This window comes from Catharus ustulatus, chromosome 11 (genome assembly GCF_009819885.2).
Source record: "Catharus ustulatus isolate bCatUst1 chromosome 11, bCatUst1.pri.v2, whole genome shotgun sequence".
NCBI classification, from domain to species: Eukaryota; Metazoa; Chordata; class Aves; order Passeriformes; family Turdidae; genus Catharus; species Catharus ustulatus.
In genome coordinates, this window is record NC_046231.1 from 21,325,792 (window position 1) to 21,341,910 (window position 16,119).

General features: G+C 68.0%; 4 protein-coding genes across 10 annotated transcripts; 3 read left to right on the forward strand and 1 right to left on the reverse strand.

Annotated features, from left to right (window-relative positions):
• Positions 1-1,271: 1,271 nt before the first annotated feature.
• MC1R (melanocortin 1 receptor) lies at positions 1,272-2,378 on the forward strand. Its single transcript, XM_033069695.1, has one exon. The coding sequence runs from the start codon at positions 1,322-1,324 to the stop codon at positions 2,264-2,266; it is 945 nt and encodes a 314-aa protein (XP_032925586.1). The 5' UTR covers positions 1,272-1,321; the 3' UTR covers positions 2,267-2,378.
• A 711-nt stretch (positions 2,379-3,089) lies between these two features.
• TUBB3 (tubulin beta 3 class III) lies at positions 3,090-6,302 on the forward strand. Its single transcript, XM_033069694.1, has 4 exons — positions 3,090-3,227; positions 3,777-3,885; positions 4,589-4,699; positions 5,003-6,302. Exons 1-4 carry the CDS (start codon positions 3,171-3,173, stop codon positions 6,076-6,078), a joined length of 1,353 nt encoding a protein of 450 aa, XP_032925585.1. The 5' UTR covers positions 3,090-3,170; the 3' UTR covers positions 6,079-6,302.
• A 777-nt stretch (positions 6,303-7,079) lies between these two features.
• On the forward strand, positions 7,080-12,018 carry DEF8 (differentially expressed in FDCP 8 homolog). 7 transcript variants are annotated; one of them, XM_033069535.1, is made up of 12 exons: positions 7,220-7,276; positions 7,999-8,114; positions 8,234-8,316; positions 8,399-8,548; positions 8,763-8,904; positions 8,977-9,141; positions 9,644-9,771; positions 10,164-10,277; positions 10,787-10,867; positions 10,948-11,088; positions 11,187-11,296; positions 11,372-12,018. In XM_033069535.1, exons 1-12 carry the CDS (start codon positions 7,260-7,262, stop codon positions 11,472-11,474), a joined length of 1,350 nt encoding a protein of 449 aa, XP_032925426.1. In that variant the 5' UTR covers positions 7,220-7,259; the 3' UTR covers positions 11,475-12,018. The 7 variants fall into 7 exon arrangements, with proteins under 7 accessions (XP_032925423.1, XP_032925425.1, XP_032925421.1 ...); XM_033069532.1 differs by lacking the exon at positions 7,220-7,276 and adding an exon at positions 7,080-7,107 and having other exon boundaries at positions 11,187-12,018; XM_033069534.1 differs by lacking the exon at positions 7,220-7,276 and adding an exon at positions 7,089-7,107 and having other exon boundaries at positions 7,996-8,114; positions 11,187-12,018.
• Positions 12,019-12,348: 330 nt separating this feature from the next.
• On the reverse strand, positions 12,349-16,045 carry LOC117001311 (dysbindin domain-containing protein 1-like). The gene is made up of 5 exons (XM_033069539.2): positions 15,576-16,045; positions 14,519-14,646; positions 13,413-13,559; positions 12,956-13,096; positions 12,349-12,868 (listed from the first exon to the last, which is right to left on the reverse strand). Exons 2-5 carry the CDS (start codon positions 14,565-14,567, stop codon positions 12,708-12,710), a joined length of 498 nt encoding a protein of 165 aa, XP_032925430.1. The 5' UTR covers positions 14,568-14,646; positions 15,576-16,045; the 3' UTR covers positions 12,349-12,707.
• Positions 16,046-16,119: the final 74 nt, after the last annotated feature.

Consider the following 16,119-nt stretch of genomic DNA (forward strand, 5'->3'; position numbering starts at 1 on the left):
CCTTTGTTTATCTATCCTTTATTCCTTCACCTTCTTGAGCCAGGATCAAGGTAAACCACGGTCAAACCTTAACTGATCCTTATTCCCGTAAAGCTTTTTTCCCCTTTTTTGCTGAGTAATGGTGAATACATGGAATAAATCCCTGTTTCTGCTGTACTGCCTCCCTGGGGGCTGTAGCTGGGGTGGGTTGGCCAGGTGTGCAGACCCTGAGTCTCAAGCCAGCCTGCCCTGGCTCCATTCCCCACTGGTACATCCAAATCCCATGGGATCCCATCCCTGTGATTTGGCAGCCTGGGTCCCCATGCCCAGTGTGTGCAGCTGAGCCGTTTCCATCCATGCCAGAGGGAAGGGCTTCCCAACGGAAGTGGATAACCGTGGGATCAGCCTTTTTGTGGAGCTGTGAATGGCTCTTTGGCAGCCGCGGGGCTCCAGGCATCAACACGGACCTAAGGCACATGATGGTCAGATGGGTCCTGTCCCCACCCTGCCTGCCCGGGCTCCCTGCGGCGCCGGGCTCTGCAGCACCCCAGTTAATCGTGCCTTTGACGATTCCTGTCCAATCCCATGCCTGCCCCATTGTACAACATCTCCCCCGGGGCCATGGGAGTGGGACCCCCTCAGTCCCAGGGCGTGGGACAGCTCGGATCGTGCAGTGCAGAGGGTTCTACAGGAGTCCCCAAGGTGCACGGATAGCTCAGGGGGTGTGGGTGACCCCACAGCAGATGGGACCCCCCCAAGACACGAGTGACATGGGGCACATTGACCCCCACGGGACCGAGGCCTGCAGGGCACGGGACACATGGGGACCCTAAGGTGCACAGTCCCCCCAGGGCGCACAGGACCCCAAGGTGCATGACCCCAGGGGTTCATGGAACACCCCAGGGCGTTTGAGACCCCCGGGCACATGGTGATCCCAAGCAATCAGGTTCCTCAGAGCCATCCTGGGGGGTCTCTCAGCCTGGCCTCAGCAGCAGCTCCCCCTCACTACCAGGGTGCCTCCCTCATGCAGGTGCCCACCCTCCTCGGAGGAGGAGCTGCGGGAGCCGGCTTTAAAGTGGGGCAGAGAAAGGGCCCTTTCTTCCCCAGCACCCTGGGCTGGCAGGCGTGGGACACTGGGCAGCGCTGGCACAGAGAGCAGCCGCCACACCGGAGGGTCCCCGTGGGCACGCGACACCCCCGGCCCGTCCCACGCCTCCCGTCCCCAATTCCTCGGCATCCCCTCGGCCTCGCCGCCGGGCGCCGCGGGAGAACTGGCGGGGCACAACGGGGGCTCGGGGGCTGTGCGGGTGCCACGGGTGGCCCCGGGGCTGAGGAGGGGGCCATGTCGACGCTGGCCCCCCTGCGCCTGCTGCGCGACCCCTCGAACGCCAGCGAGGGCAACCAGAGCAATGCCACGGTCGGGGCCAGTGGTGGCTGGTGCCAGGGGCTGGACATTCCCAACGAGCTGTTCCTGGCGCTGGGGCTAGTGAGCCTGGTGGAGAACCTGCTGGTGGTGGCCGCCATCCTGAAGAACAGGAACCTGCACTCACCCACCTACTACTTCATCTGCTGCCTGGCGGTGTCGGACATGCTGGTGAGCATCAGCAACCTGGCGGAGATGCTCTTCATGCTGCTGCTGGAGCACGGCGTGCTGGTGATGCGCCCCAGCATCGTCCGCCACATGGACAGCGTCATCGACATGCTCATCTGCAGCTCCGTCGTGTCTTCCCTCTCCTTCCTGGGGGTCATCGCCGTTGACCGCTACATCACCATCTTCTACGCCCTGCGCTACCACAGCATCATGACGCTGCAGCGAGCCGTGGTCACCATGGCCAGCGTCTGGCTGGCCAGCACCGTCTCCAGCACCGTCTTGATCACCTACTTCCACAGCAACACCATCCTCCTCTGCCTCATCAGCTTCTTCCTCTTCATGCTGGTCCTCATGCTGGTGCTCTACATCCACATGTTCGCCCTGGCCCGCCATCACCTCCACAGCATCTCCAGCCATCAGAAGCCACCCGCTGCTCACCGTGGTGGCAGCCTGAAGGGTGCTGTCACCCTCACCATCCTCCTGGGCGTCTTCTTCATCTGCTGGGGGCCCTTCTTCTTCCACCTCATCCTCATCGTCACCTGTCCCACCAACCCCTTCTGCACCTGCTTCTTCAGCTACTTCAACCTCTTCCTCATCCTCATCATCTGTAACTCGGTGATTGACCCCCTCATCTACGCCTTCAGGAGCCAGGAGCTCCGGCGGACGCTGCGGGAGGTGGTGACGTGCTCCTGCTAGGCAGGGGGACACGGTACCGGTACTGGCACGGCCACCCCCGCCCCAAACTGCACAGACGGATGGACTGACAGATGGACAGGAGGAGCCGCGGGGTGCCCACTCTGGGCGAGGGACTCACGGTTCCCAATAAAGGCTCTTTGCAGTGAAGCTGTGGCTGGCATCGGGCAACCCCGGGGAGCCCCGGGGGGAGAGGTGCCTCCCGGTCTCGCCGGTCGGTCAAGGGTCACCTGCTCCCGGCGGGAACAGGGAAGGACCGGCTGGGCGGCGGGAGGCTGGACCCCACGCGGGACAAAGGGCCCATCACCGCCGCCTTTGTTCTCGGGCCGCGCCCGCCGCCGCCCACCTCGTCACTGGCACCGGCACTGTCCCCGGTCCCGCGGGGGCCACCGGCGACCAGGACCCTCAGAGTGGCCCTCCCGCACCCTGTCCCTACCCCTCCCCATTCCGGGACGCGGTTGGGAGGGGTGTCCCGCGTGTGTCCCCCCGCCGCCACCGCCGCCGCCCCGGGATGCTCCCGCCGATGTCGGGTGGTCCCAGGGTCCCCGCACGGACCCCGGGGTGTCCCCGCTCCCCGTGGGTGCCGGGGGTGCCCCCCCGGCCGTGCCCCCCGCGGGTGCCGGGGTCCCCGCTCCGCCGCGGCGGGGCGTGGCCGTGGGCGGGGCCGGGCGGGGCGTGGCGGGCGGTGCCGGTGCCGCAGGGCTGTTGCGGCGCTGCGGCGGCGGCCGCTGATTGGCTGCGGGCGGCGGTGACGTCAGCGGCCGGCCCGGTGCGGCGGCGGGAGCCTATAAAGGATGCGGCGGCGGCCGCGCCGCCCCCCGCGCTCCCGGTGCCGCTCCGCTCCGGTGCCGCTCCGCTCCCGGCCCCAGCCCGCTCCCGTCCCGCTCCGCTCCGGCCCGGCCGCACCATGAGGGAGATCGTCCACATCCAGGCGGGGCAATGCGGCAACCAGATCGGCGCCAAGGTAACGGCGGCGCCGCCCCGCTCCGCCCGCCGCGGCGGTGCCGGGCGGCGGACAAAGACAGACCCGCTCCCCTCCCCCGCTCCGCCGCCGCCGCACCGGGAGGACAAAGCGCCCCGCCCCCCCCCGCGCCCCCCGCCCCCCGCCTTTGTCCGTCAGCACCGCGGACAGCGCCCGCACCGGCCCCACCCGCCCGCCGGGGGTCCCGGTGCCCCCCGCCCTGCTGAGCCCCGCGCGGGGCTTGGGGGTGCCCCCGCCCTGCTCGGGATTTTGGGTGTTCGGGGGATCCCCCTGTCCCCGCTCCGCTGAGCCGTGTCCCGGGGTTTGAGGAGTCCTGATGTGTCCTTCCCTGCTCGGGATTTTGGGTGTTTGGGGGATCCCGGTGCCCCCGCCCCTCCCTGCCTGGGGATTTCGGTGTTTGGGGTATCCCAGTGCGTCTTGCCCCACCCAGCCCTGCCTAGGGATGGGAGGATCCTGGTGCCCCGTGCCTCGCCCGGGGTCCTGGGGGGGTTCCAGCGCCTCCCGCCCTGCTGAGCTCCCCGTCCTCCCCAGTTCTGGGAGGTGATCAGCGACGAACACGGCATCGACCCCAGTGGCAACTACGTGGGGGACTCGGACCTGCAGCTTGAACGCATCAGTGTCTACTACAATGAGGCCTCTTGTAAGCGACCCCCACCTCGGAACCTCCCCTGGCGGGGTAGCCGGGCACCCCCGCCCTGGGCTGGGGGGTGGGACCCCAGTCTGACCCCCCAGTGCAGGAGGAGCTGGGTCTGCTGGGGTGGGGAGGGGGCCAGAGAGACACACCCAGGCGTGTGCTCGCACCCCGTGGGACCATTTAGTTTGGGGCATGGGAAATCCTGCACACCCGGTTCCGTGGGACCCTGCGATTTGGGAGGGGTCACACACAACATCTGCACCCCAGCCCTGTTGGACCCCCGGAGGGCAGAGCTGTGCACCCACCCTCAGACCCTGCAGTTTGGGGGGCAGGTGGCACGTGTACCTCCAAGTTCATGCCACCCTGTAGTTTGGGTGGGGACACCACACATACACCCAATCCCATGGGACCCCGTGGTCTGGGGAGAAAGGGACACCTGCCCTGTGTAGGACGCTGTGGTGTGGGAGGGACAAAACACGAACATCCACCAGCCCACGGGGCCTGGAGGGGGAATAGGGGCAGACATGTGCACCCACCCCATGTGAGCCCCATTGTCTGCGGTGCACCCACACCATGAGTTCCGGGGATTTGGGGGGGACACGACCTGTGCACCCAGCCCCGTAGGACCCTGCAGGGTGCTGGGAAACACCTCTGGGGGTGGGATGGAGGGGCAGCAGCAGGTCCTCTCCCATCGTGGGGTCTCTCTCAGCTCACAAGTACGTGCCTCGCGCCATCCTGGTGGACCTGGAGCCGGGGACGATGGACAGCGTGCGCTCGGGCGCCTTCGGCCACCTCTTCCGCCCTGACAACTTCATCTTCGGTAGGTCCCCGGCGAGGGAGGGGTGCACAGTCCCCCGGTGTTCCCCTCAGCCCCTGCATCCCCGGACCCGCCCGGCCAGTCGCCATCCCCGGGGCGCTCGGCGGGCACACCCCTCCCGCGCCCGGGGCCCGGCGCTGCCGGCACACCGCCAAACCTCTGCGGTTCCCGCTTCCCACCCCGCCCCGGCGTCAGATCTCGCTGGCGCTGCCGGCGGCAGCGGCTGCTCCCAGCCCTGATCCTCCGGTCCCCTCGGGCTGTGGGCGTGGGGGGCCAGCGGCCATCGGAGCCTCTTTTCTTTCCCAGGGCAGAGCGGTGCCGGGAACAACTGGGCAAAGGGGCACTACACGGAGGGGGCCGAGCTGGTGGACTCGGTGCTGGATGTGGTGCGGAAGGAGTGTGAGAACTGCGACTGCCTGCAGGGCTTCCAGCTGACCCACTCGCTGGGCGGGGGCACCGGATCGGGCATGGGCACCCTGCTCATCAGCAAGGTGCGGGAGGAGTACCCCGACCGCATCATGAACACCTTCAGCGTGGTGCCATCCCCCAAGGTGTCGGACACGGTGGTGGAGCCCTACAATGCCACACTCTCCATCCACCAGCTGGTGGAGAACACGGACGAGACGTACTGCATCGACAACGAGGCGCTCTACGACATCTGCTTCCGCACCCTCAAACTGGCCACTCCCACCTATGGTGACCTCAACCACCTTGTCTCGGCCACCATGAGCGGTGTCACCACCTCCCTGCGCTTCCCCGGCCAGCTCAATGCCGACCTCCGCAAGCTGGCTGTCAACATGGTGCCCTTCCCGCGGCTGCACTTCTTCATGCCCGGCTTTGCCCCGCTGACGGCGCGTGGCAGCCAGCAGTACCGCGCCCTCACCGTGCCTGAGCTCACCCAGCAGATGTTTGATGCCAAGAACATGATGGCCGCCTGTGACCCCCGCCATGGCCGCTACCTCACCGTGGCCACCGTCTTCCGTGGCCGCATGTCCATGAAGGAGGTGGATGAACAGATGTTGGCCATCCAGAGCAAGAACAGCTCCTACTTTGTGGAGTGGATCCCCAACAATGTGAAGGTGGCTGTGTGTGACATCCCGCCACGGGGGCTGAAGATGTCCTCCACCTTCATCGGGAACAGCACGGCCATCCAGGAGCTCTTCAAGCGCATCTCGGAGCAGTTCACAGCCATGTTCCGCCGCAAAGCCTTCCTGCACTGGTACACGGGCGAGGGGATGGACGAGATGGAGTTCACCGAGGCCGAGAGCAACATGAATGACCTGGTGTCCGAGTACCAGCAGTACCAGGACGCCACAGCCGAGGAGGAGGGTGAGATGTACGAGGACGACGAGGAGGAGTCGGAGGCGCAGGGCGCCAAGTGACGCCCGCGCCGCCCCCAACACTGCCTGCAGCCCCCCGGCTTCGCGCTGCTGCAGCCCCCAGGTGCTGCTCCCCCCGCCATCCCCTCAGTGTCTCCTGACCCCGTCCCCTCCTGAGCCGGCTCGGCCCCTCGCCCCCCTTCCTACCTCCCCCCTTTTCGTTTTTTACTGGTTTGTGTCTTATTATTTTTTTTTGAATACTTAATAAATTTATTGCTGTCCAGGTACTACCTGTCTGTGGCTGCTGGGTGGGGAGGGACAGGGGACACAAACACGGTTCGGCCCCCACAACCATTCCCAGCCAGGGGAGGTGTTTGGGAAGCCCCCACGCATTGCCCCCACCCTCTGACCCTCAGATCCAGCTGCCCCAGGCAGGCTGTGCCTTTGTCCCCACTGTCACCCTTCTCCATGCTGGGGGGTGTGGCAGCCATCTCCCTGTGCCAGGACACAGCTGGCCCTTTGTTCCCCAAGCCGAGGTGGTAGCACAGACCTCAGGGACCCCAGGGTGTTTCCCCAGGGCTGGGGGTGTGCCCGGCTGGGGAGGACCCAGGACACTCCTGGATCTGAGCCCCCTGGCTTTGGAGGCCGTTGGCCGGTAGGGCTGTGGGCTGCAGGAACAAGGGGCTATAGGAACGGGGACAGTAGGGCTGGGGACTGTGGGGCTGGGGACGCTGGGGATGAAGGCTGCAGGGGTGGGGTCTGCAGGGGAGGAGACAGTGGGGCTGGAGGCTGTGGGTTGTGGAGGAGGGTGCTGTAGGGACAAGGTATGGTAGGGCTGGTAGCTCTGGGGCTTTGTGGGGGCGACAGTGCGGGTAGCACCGGTGGGGCCGGGGTCTGTAGGGTGGGGACAGTGCGGATGTCGCGGAGCGGCCCCGCCCGGGCGCGGCGCGGCGCAGTGCGGTCTGCCGGCCGGCAGGGGGCAGCAGCGCGCGGGGCGCGAGGGGCGGGGCCCGGCAGGGGGCGGGGCCCGGCGGGGGCGGGGCCCGGCAGGGGCGGGGCGGGGCGCGCGGGCGGGCGCGGCGGCGCGCGGCGGTGAGCGGGGCGGGGGCGCTGCCCCCTGGCGGGCGCGCGGGAGGGGCGCGGGGCGGGGGCTGCGGGGACAGCGCGGGGACAGCGCGGGGACAGCGGGGACAGCGCGGGGACAACGGGGACAGCGGGGACAACCGGGCCCTCGGGGCGCCGGGATGGGGGCACGGTGCCGGTACGTGGGGACCGTGGGCCGAAGCGGGCGGTGGCGGCGGGGCAGGGCGGGGGCACGGGCGTGGGAGGCGGAGAGACGCGTCTGTCCGCGGGGACGGAGACGGGGACAAGCACGGGAACGGAGCGGGGTATGGTGGCAGGACCGGCATGTCGGGGGCGGTGCTGGGGTGCTGGTGCCTGTGACAGAATGCCGGTGCCGGTGTCTCGGTGCTTGTGCCGGTGCCGGTGTTTGTGCCGGTGCGTACGTGTTGGTGTGTCGGTGTTTGTTTGTGCCAGCGCTGGGGTTTCTGTGGGTGTGCCGGCGTGGCGGTGACAGTGCGGAGGTGTCGGTGTAGGGATGTCAGTGCCCACGACAGGGTTTCAGCGTTGCTGTTGGGGTGTGGGTGCCAGTGCTGGTACCCTCGGTGGGTGTACTGCGGTGCTGCTGCTGGTGACAAAGTGCCAGTGCTGAGGTGGCAGTGCCAGGGTGTTGGTGCCGGAGTGTCAGTGCTGGTGACAAGGTGCTGGTGACAGTGTTGCTGGTGCTGGGATGTCAGTGCTGGTGCTGGGACATCTGGTGGCGGTGTCGGTGCTGCTGAGGTGCTATTGGTCCCTGTGATGGGGTGATTATGGTGGTGCCAGGGTGTGGGTGCTGGTGATACAGTGCAAGTGCCTGTGACGGGTGCTGGTGCCGGTGCTGATGCCAGTGCTGGGGTGGCTGAGGCGGTGCCCATTCCCCAGCAGGACGGTGGCAATGGCATCAGACGAGCGGCTGGCCCGCTTCCGCCAGGCCCACCTGAACCCCTTCAACAAGACCCCTGAGGAGCTGGAGCGCCCTGATGAAGAATCCCCTGCCCCAGGTGGGTGCTGATCCCCCACCCCACTCCCTGTCCCACACTGGGGTGGGCAGCCAGGCCCAGCCCCTCCATAGCACCCCCTGTTCTGGTGGCTCAGCCCCCCATCAGACCCCACTTTGCAGCCCAGCAGCCGGATCCCACCCCAGGGGACCCCGAGGGCGCCCTGGACCTGGGGCTGGCCGAGGACCACTTCTCCCGCCCCGTGGTGAGTGAAGTGGATGTTGTGGGGATTGGGGGAGATGTGGGGAGCTCAGCTCACCCTCCTCCTCCTCTGGTGCTGGTGGCAGGGGCTGATCCTGGCGTCGGACGTGCCGCAGCTGCGCCGGGCCATTGAGGAGTGCAAGCGGGTGATCCTGGCGCTGCCCGAGCACTCGGAGCGGCAGAAGGACGCCGTGGTCCGGCTCATCCACCTCCGCCTCAAGCTGCAGGAGCTCAAGGTAGGGCTGAGGCTGGAGATGGGGCCAAGGGGGTCTCTGTGCCTGGGGCCCCATGCTGACACCCATCCCTGGAAGGTTGGACAGGCCTTGGAGCAACCTGTGATAGTGGAAGGTGTCCCTGCCCATGGCAGGGGATGGAAAGGGATGAGCTTTAAGGTTCAACCCAAGCCATTCCATGATTCTTTAGTTCTCTGACCCCCCTTTTCCCCTGCAGGACCCTGGTGAGGACGAGCCCAACATCCGGGTGGTCCTGGAGCATCGTTTCTACAAGGAGAAGAGTAAGAGCGTCAAGCAGATGTGTGACAAGTGCAGCACCATCATCTGGGGGCTCATCCAGACCTGGTACACCTGCACAGGTGGGTCTGGGACATCCCCTCCACGTCCCTGTTCCCCCCATGCCCACACTGACACCCACCTGTGCCCCCCAGGCTGCTACTACCGGTGCCACAGCAAGTGCCTGCCGCTGGTGAGCCGGCCGTGCGTGCGGGCCCAGGTGAGCCACCAGGCCGAGTACCAGCTCAGCATCTGCCCCGAGAGCGGACTGGACAGCCAGGACTATCGCTGTGCTGAGTGCCGGGCCCCCATCTCCCTCCGTGAGCCCCTGCTGCTGCCAGGGGGCTGGGGCCAGCTCTGGGCTGGGGGGAGCTGGGGGCTCTGGGATTGGGCAGCCTGTGGGTAGGGGGGCTCTGTGGGGTTTGAGGAAACTGGGGCTGGGGGGGCTGGGGGGGCTGGGGGGAGCTGGTAGTTGGCTCTGTGGGTGATATGGGGCTGGGAGCTCTGTGGGGTTGGGGGATGTAGGGTTGGGGACTTCATAAAGCTCTGTAAAACCATGGGGGAGGTGGGAGCTTGTGGGGCTGGGCTCTGTGAGGCTGCTGGGGCTGAGGGGCTGTGACCTGGGAGGTGTGTGGGGCTGGTGGGAACTGAAGGTTTGGGCTCTGAGGGCTGGGAGTTATGGGGATCTGGAGAAGGTGACACTGGGGCCCTGCCATGTCCCCAGGTGTTGCTGGGTGTCCTGGGGGCACGCACGGGGTGTGGGGTGAGCAGAGAGCAGGGTGGTGCCAGTGCCAGCCCCATGCCAGCCCTGTGCCACCACAGGGGGTGTGCCCAGCGAGGCCCGGCAGTGTGACTACACCGGCCTCTACTACTGCTCCAGCTGCCACTGGAACGACCTGGCCGTGGTGCCCGCCCGTGCCATCCACAACTGGGACTTCGAGCCCCGCAAGGTGCCCCTGGCATGGGAGTGGGGGCAGAAATCCCTTGGGACAGTGGTCCTGGGTACAGGCCACCTGGGGGGCCATGTCCTTGGTCATGGGGGTCCCTGCGGGGCATGTCTCTTGGTAGAGGTCACTTGGGGGATCCCATCCCTGATTTTTGCATGTCCCTGGGACCATGGCCTTGTGTAGATGTCACTTTGGGTGACACATCCCTGGTCATGGGGGCCATGTCCCTGGTTATGGGGGTCACTGGGCGGAGATCATTTGAGGGGAAGCTGTGTCCCTAGAGCTGTGTCCCCAGGGCTGTGTCCCTGTGATGGGTCCTTGTCGGGGGTCCGTGGGTGGTGACAGCAGGGCTGGCAGGTGCGGGGGGTGACAGTGGCCCTGGTGGTGTTGGGCAGGTGTCACGGTGCAGTATGAGGTACCTGGCACTGATGGTGTCACGGCCGGTGCTGAAGCTGCGGGAGATCAACCCACTGCTCTTCAACTACGTGGAGGAGCTGGTGGAGATCCGGGTGAGTGCTGGATCTGGGGAGGACACCCCAAAGGGCAGGGGACACCACAGAGGGCCTGTGGGATGAGCAGGAGGTGGGGGGATCCAAGTGGCACCCACTGGGTCCCACAGAGAGGAAGCAAGGTGAGGTGGGGGGTTTGGGGCACAGGGTGCCCAGACTGTAACAGGATGAACTTGACCCAGTCAGGTCTTTTTCTTGTCATACTCCTGTCTTCATCCCATTAACAACCCTGTCCCCATCCCCAACTTCATCCTGCCATTGCCTTTTTCCCTATGGTCCTATTCCTGTCTCCATTCCCATTCCATCCCTGTCCTCATTCCTACTCCCATTCCTGTCCCCATTCCTGTCTGTATTTCCATCCCGTCCCTGTCCCCATCCCCATCCTGCCCTGTTCTCACACTGTCTCCATTTCATCCTTGCCCCTGTCCCCATCCTGCCCCTGCCTCTGCCCTTTTTCCTGTCCCTGCCCCTATCCCCATTCCCACCCCATGCCATGCTGTCCCCTGCAGAAGCTGCGCCAGGACATCCTGCTGATGAAGCCCTACTTCATCACCTGCAAGGAGGCGATGGAGGCGCGGCTGCTGCTGCAGGTGAGGCTGCAGGGCCGGGGCCAGGCGTGGTGGTGGCGGTCACACAGGGGTGGCAGTCACAGTGCCCTGTTTGCCCACAGCTGCAGGACAGGCAGCACTTTGTGGAGAACGACGAGATGTACTCGCTGCAGGACCTGATCGACATCGAGGCCGGGCGCCTCGGCTGCTCCCTCACCGAGATCCACACGCTCTTTGCCAAGCACATCAAGCTGGACTGTGAGGTGAGCTCGTTTTGTGGGGCAGAGCCGTGGGGAGACCCCCATGGGGCCAGCAGAGGGCTGGCGTGGTCACCATTGTCACCTCCTGCCTGCTCCCACAGCGATGCCAGGCCAAGGGCTTTGTCTGTGAGCTGTGCCGGGAGGGCGACGTGCTCTTCCCCTTCGACAGCCACACCTCGGTCTGCGCTGACTGCTCTGCCGTCTTCCACAGGTACCACACGCTGGGGCGGGGTATGGGGACATGGGGGTGGCAGGGGGTGACCCAACACTGTCCCCACCCCTCCAGGGACTGCTACTACGACAACTCCACCACCTGCCCCCGGTGCGCCCGGCTGAGCCTGCGGAAGCAATCCTTGTTCCAGGACTCCAGCACGGAGGCAGAGCCCTGAGGGGGTTTGGCCCCATTTTGGGGTCTCAGGCCCGAGACTGCCCCTCACCCACCACAGGGCCCTGGGATGGACACAATCAACCCAGTGGTGGTTTGGGGACTGGGCTGGCCCTGGCTCTGGGGTCTTCTGCTCATGGAAATGGCAGCACTGCCGGGAGGGAATCCCAGCTGGACCCCAGCCATTCCGGGGAGCATGGAGAGCCTCGCAGAGGGGCCAGGATTGGGTTAATGGGATCCGGTTAAGGCCCCACAGCGGCTCCTGCCGTCCCTGCCTCGAACCGGGGTGCAGCCAGGGCTGGTGCTGCGCTGTCCTGGGGTGACAGCTGTGTCAGGCGGGCTCAGCCCTGGCACCGGGATGGGACCGAGTCCCTCCCGCACACAACGCTGGACTCTGCTCCCTCCCCAGCCCACAGCACCAGAGTTACCGGGGCCGAACCCAGGGGGAATGTTGTGGGATCTTCCCTGGGCTGGACGGGGTGCGGTGTGGAGCCTCCCTTTCTCCCCGGTGTTTCCTGTAGCATCAACGAGCCTCTTTGCGCAACCCAGCACTCGTGTCCCTGCTTCGGGGGGCGCCGGGGGCACGGGCAGGATGTGCGAATGCCCGGGGGTGGCAGCCCGGGAGCTCCCGCCGAGGCTGGGGCTGCCGAGGGCGAGCACCGGGACCGATCCGGGCCGGTCCGCGGGTCAGCGCAGCCCGCGGGGTGGAATTGCGCTGCGCGGCGTTACCGGGAATGTGCCGCAGTCACCGTCGGTCTCCCGCCCATCGAGCGTGGCCGCGGCCACTCTGCCCCGGTACCGGCCGGGCACCCCCCTTCCCACTGCCCCCAGCTCCTCCCGCTCCCCCCGGCGGCGGCGCTGACGGGCAGAGGCCGGCGGTGGGTGGGTCGGTCGGTTTTACCGGATCACAGCACTGCTACATCAGAACCGGGCGGGCACCGGCACCGGCCGCGCTCCGTCGGGCCGCGCTGAGCCGTGCGACCCATCCCGTCCTGCCCCGTCCGCCGCTCCCGGAAACCAAGGCCGTGCCGCTCCCGGGGCCGGCGGGGCCGGCCCGGTTTCCCCCCGGGGCCGCGAGCCACCGGCTGAGGGCAGCCCCGGTACGTCCCCGCCGCGGGGCTGGGGCCGCCTCTGCCCTCCGGGCGGGCTAACGGGAGTCCTGCGCCCGGGGACGGGCTCCATCAGTACCGACGGGACCAGCACCGGGTGTCCCGGTGTCCCGCGGCGGGTTTTGTCCCTACGGCTCCCGCGGGCGCTCGGCGGGCAGGAAGGCGTCCGGGGGTCCCGGCGGCAGCTCAGGGTCACTCAGGTGCTTCTTGTCCCGGCCCTGCTCCCGCGCGCGGGTCCAGGAGGGCGAGCGCAGGTACCCGGCCCGCGGCACCGCCGGCGGCTGCAGCCCTGCGGGACGCACGGGCGAGGGGGCGGTCAGCGACGCGCCGGGACGGGCGGACACACCGGGACCGGCGGCCCCGGACCCCCGCTCACCGCCGGGCGTCTCTCCGGCCACGTTCTCCTCGTCGGAGTCGGCGAAGACCTCGGCCAGCTCCTGGTCCGACATATCCGTCAATTCGGTCAGGTCCAGCAGGTCGAAGTGCACCTCCAGCGAAGACACGCTGCTCAGAGGCTCTGCGGGCACCGGGGACAGGCTGGGGACCCACCGCTGTCCCAGTGGGGGAGGCGGGGGTCTGGTGCTTGGGGCCCAGGGAGCTGGGGGTATGAGGGGCTTGGGGGAGGGCATGACTGGCTGGGGGCTAGCAGGGGACCCTAGGAGTGTCAGGGGACCCCAGGGACAGGAAGGAGACTCCCGAGGATGACAGAGGACTGGGGACAGGCAGGAGACCCCAAGGGCTGTCAGAGGACTCTAGAGGGCAGGCAGACATCCCAGGGACAAAGCAGGGGACCTCAGGCACAGGCAGCGACCCCAGCTCAGGGCCTCACTCACGTCGGCGCTCGGTGACCTGCAGCAGGCCGGCGCTGGGGATGGGGATGCCACCCTGCTCCTCCGCGGGGACTCGGGGGGTCTCCTGGGCCGGCCCGTGGGTGGGGGTCCCTGCAGGGCGCTCCGGGACCAGCGGCTCCTTGCCAAGCTCTGCCACATCAGCACCTTCTGCGTCAGTGAGGGCAGCTCCTCCCGGGGCCCCCCAGCACTCACGGGGTGCCCCGCTAAGGGGCCGGGACAGCAGGACCCCCGGGGAGAACCGCGGGGACGGGCAGAGCTGCCCGAGACCCTCGTGTCGGAAGCTGGCAGCCCCCAGCCACCGCCCCGCGCCCCCCTCCCCGCGCAGCCCCTTTGTGTCGGCGAGACAAAGCGCAGCCTGTGCCGGGGCCCGGACAAGGGCGGATTGTGCGGGGACTGTCCCCGGGAAGAGCCGGAGGGACAAAGCAGCCGTGGCACATGGCCATGGTCTTGGCACAGGTCACGGCACACGGTGGTGGTACAGACCGTGGTTGTGGCACACGGTGGGGGTGTGGCACACTGAGGATAGAAGGACACCCTGTGTGCCCAGAGCAGCACGGGGGGCACACAGCACCCTGTCCCCCCGTGGTCAGTGCCGGTGCCCTGGCACCACGAGCCACCACCAAACCGTGCCAGCACTGAGTTACCGGGTGACAGGGCACAGGGATGGGCATCGCCTCCCTCCCACCGGGACGGTGACAGCGGGACAGGGACAGAGACCTCCAGCCCAAAGGAGAAAGGGGTGTTACAGGGTGTTCCTGCTGCTGGCACGTGGAGCTGCAGGACACCGGCAGGACACCAGTGGGACATCAGTGGGACACCAGCCCTCTGTCCCGACACTGGCTCTGCCACATCCTGACCCCGCAGGGGGGATCAGGCATCCCGCTGAGGGTACGTTCCCTCGGGCCGGGAAATGGGGTCTTCAACTCGCTCCAGAGCAGAGAAGATCCCCCTGGGGCGGACACGGGGGCTGCCAGCTCTTGCCCGCTCCCGCCACCTCGCCCCGCGCGGTGCCCAGACCCGGTGGGTGACACTGTGCGTGTCACCGTAAGGAGCACGGCCCCCCCTGCCCGCACCATGCCCCCACCCACCAGGGCGCTGGTCCCGGCTGCAGAATTCCCCTCTGGCCTCCGCCTGCATGGTCCCGCCGTGCCACCGGCCGTGTCACCAGCAGTGTCACCAGCCACACCGCCCGCTGCGGCCTGGGCTCACCGGCTGCCTGGCGGGAGCGGGGCTGGATCAGGGCTCTCTCCCGTACGGCGTGTGCTGACTCACGGCAACCGCAGAGCCGGGCAGCCGCCGGTACCGGCACCCCATGGCACCGCGCACCCCGCGGCACCCGCAACCCGCCCCCGTGGCACTGTCCCCTCAAGGGCCCGGTGTCCCGCCGCTCTCCCGGTGCCACGGACGGGGCTGCCCCATGCTGGCGGCTACGGCACAGTCGTGTGCGGGCCACACGCAGAAGGGACGGGCGTGCAGGGGAGCCCTGGCACCGCCTCTGTCGCCAGGTGCAGCCCCCGAGAGTACCGGGTCCCCCTCAGCTGCAGCAGCACAGCCACCTCCCTGTCCCCAAGCCCCTCCGCACACCGGCACTGGCACAGCTCTGCGGGATATCTGCAAGGCACCCCGCTGCTCCCCACGTCCCCGGGGCACCCCAGAGTTCTTCCATGTCCTGTGAGCACATCCTACTGCACCTCTACACCCCCCTGTCCCCCACATTCCCTGGGCACTCCAGTGCAACCCCAAGTCCCCAGCGCACTCCTGAGCTCCGTCTGACCACCCGGCCACCCCACTGCCTCCCCTTGTCACCCCACTGCTCCCCCACCTCCTGCGAGCATCCCACTTCCCCCCCAAGTCCCCAGGGTGCTCCCTCAGACCTCTGAACACCCCCTGCATTCTCTGGGTATCCCCCTGCTCTCTCCCTTCACGGATCCTCCTGCGATGTCCTGTCCCCGCCCCCCTAACATCCCTCTCCCCCTTCAGCCGGGCACCCCAGCACGGCCCCCTTTGCACCCCAGTGCGCCCCGTGCACTCTCCCCGTTTACCCCCGCCCTACATTCTCCTTGTCCGCCCCGCGGGGCCCGGCCCGGTTCCACGGTGATGGGCGTGCCGGTCCGCGCTTCCCTCCTCTGCCCCCGCCGCTCTCACCTGCGGTGGCGACCGCTGTCGGAGCCGCCATGGGCCGGGGCTGATGCCGGTGCCGGTGCCGGTGCCGGTCCGGTGCTGGGCGGGCCCGGTGCCAGCCCGCAGCCCGCACGGTCCTGCCCGCCGCGGCGGGGGCGGGGACACCGGGATGGGCGGAACCGAGGGGCGGGAGGCACCGGGGTGGGGGGGACAAGAGAGGGCGCGGAGGGGACCGGGAAGAGCGGGGGGGCACACGGGGAGCGGGGGTGCAGCGGGGACCGGGGGGGTGCGGGAGCTGAGCCGGGGCACCCCAGCTGTGGGGACAGCCCTGTTCACGGCGGAGGGCGCGGGGGAGGGAGGAGCCTGGGCCGGGCACAGGGTTTGTCCCCCCAGTCCCCCCTGAACTTCCCCGCCGCCCCGCTCCCTCACACCGCCGCTTTCTCCCCGCCCGGTCCTCGCGATGTCCCCCCGCTTCTCCCGGTGTCCCCTCCCGGTCCCGTCCCCGTCCCTCTCCGGCCTCGCAGGCCCCGCCTCCGTTGCTAGGGCGGAGCGTGGCGTTGCTAGGGGG

Excerpts from the sequence above, each read along its gene's own strand:
- DEF8 (XM_033069529.1), top strand. The coding sequence starts at position 7,955 with ATGCCAGTGCTGGGGTGGCTGAGGCGGTGCCCATTCCCCAGCAGGACG. Across the intron at positions 9,772-10,163 it reads GGGACTTCGAGCCCCGCAAG|GTGTCACGGTGCAGTATGAG; the intron begins GTGCCCCTGGCA and ends GGTGTTGGGCAG. Across the intron at positions 10,278-10,786 it reads AGGAGCTGGTGGAGATCCGG|AAGCTGCGCCAGGACATCCT; the intron begins GTGAGTGCTGGA and ends TGTCCCCTGCAG.
- MC1R (XM_033069695.1), top strand. The coding sequence starts at position 1,322 with ATGTCGACGCTGGCCCCCCTGCGCCTGCTGCGCGACCCCTCGAACGCC.
- TUBB3 (XM_033069694.1), top strand. The coding sequence starts at position 3,171 with ATGAGGGAGATCGTCCACATCCAGGCGGGGCAATGCGGCAACCAGATC. Across the intron at positions 3,886-4,588 it reads CTACTACAATGAGGCCTCTT|CTCACAAGTACGTGCCTCGC; the intron begins GTAAGCGACCCC and ends GGTCTCTCTCAG. Across the intron at positions 4,700-5,002 it reads CCCTGACAACTTCATCTTCG|GGCAGAGCGGTGCCGGGAAC; the intron begins GTAGGTCCCCGG and ends TTTCTTTCCCAG.
- LOC117001311 (XM_033069539.2), bottom strand. The coding sequence starts at position 14,567 with ATGCAGGCGGAGGCCAGAGGGGAATTCTGCAGCCGGGACCAGCGCCCT. Across the intron at positions 13,097-13,412 it reads GCAGGTCACCGAGCGCCGAC|AGCCTCTGAGCAGCGTGTCT; the intron begins GTGAGTGAGGCC and ends CGGTGCCCGCAG. Across the intron at positions 12,869-12,955 it reads GGCCGGAGAGACGCCCGGCG|GGCTGCAGCCGCCGGCGGTG; the intron begins GTGAGCGGGGGT and ends TGCGTCCCGCAG.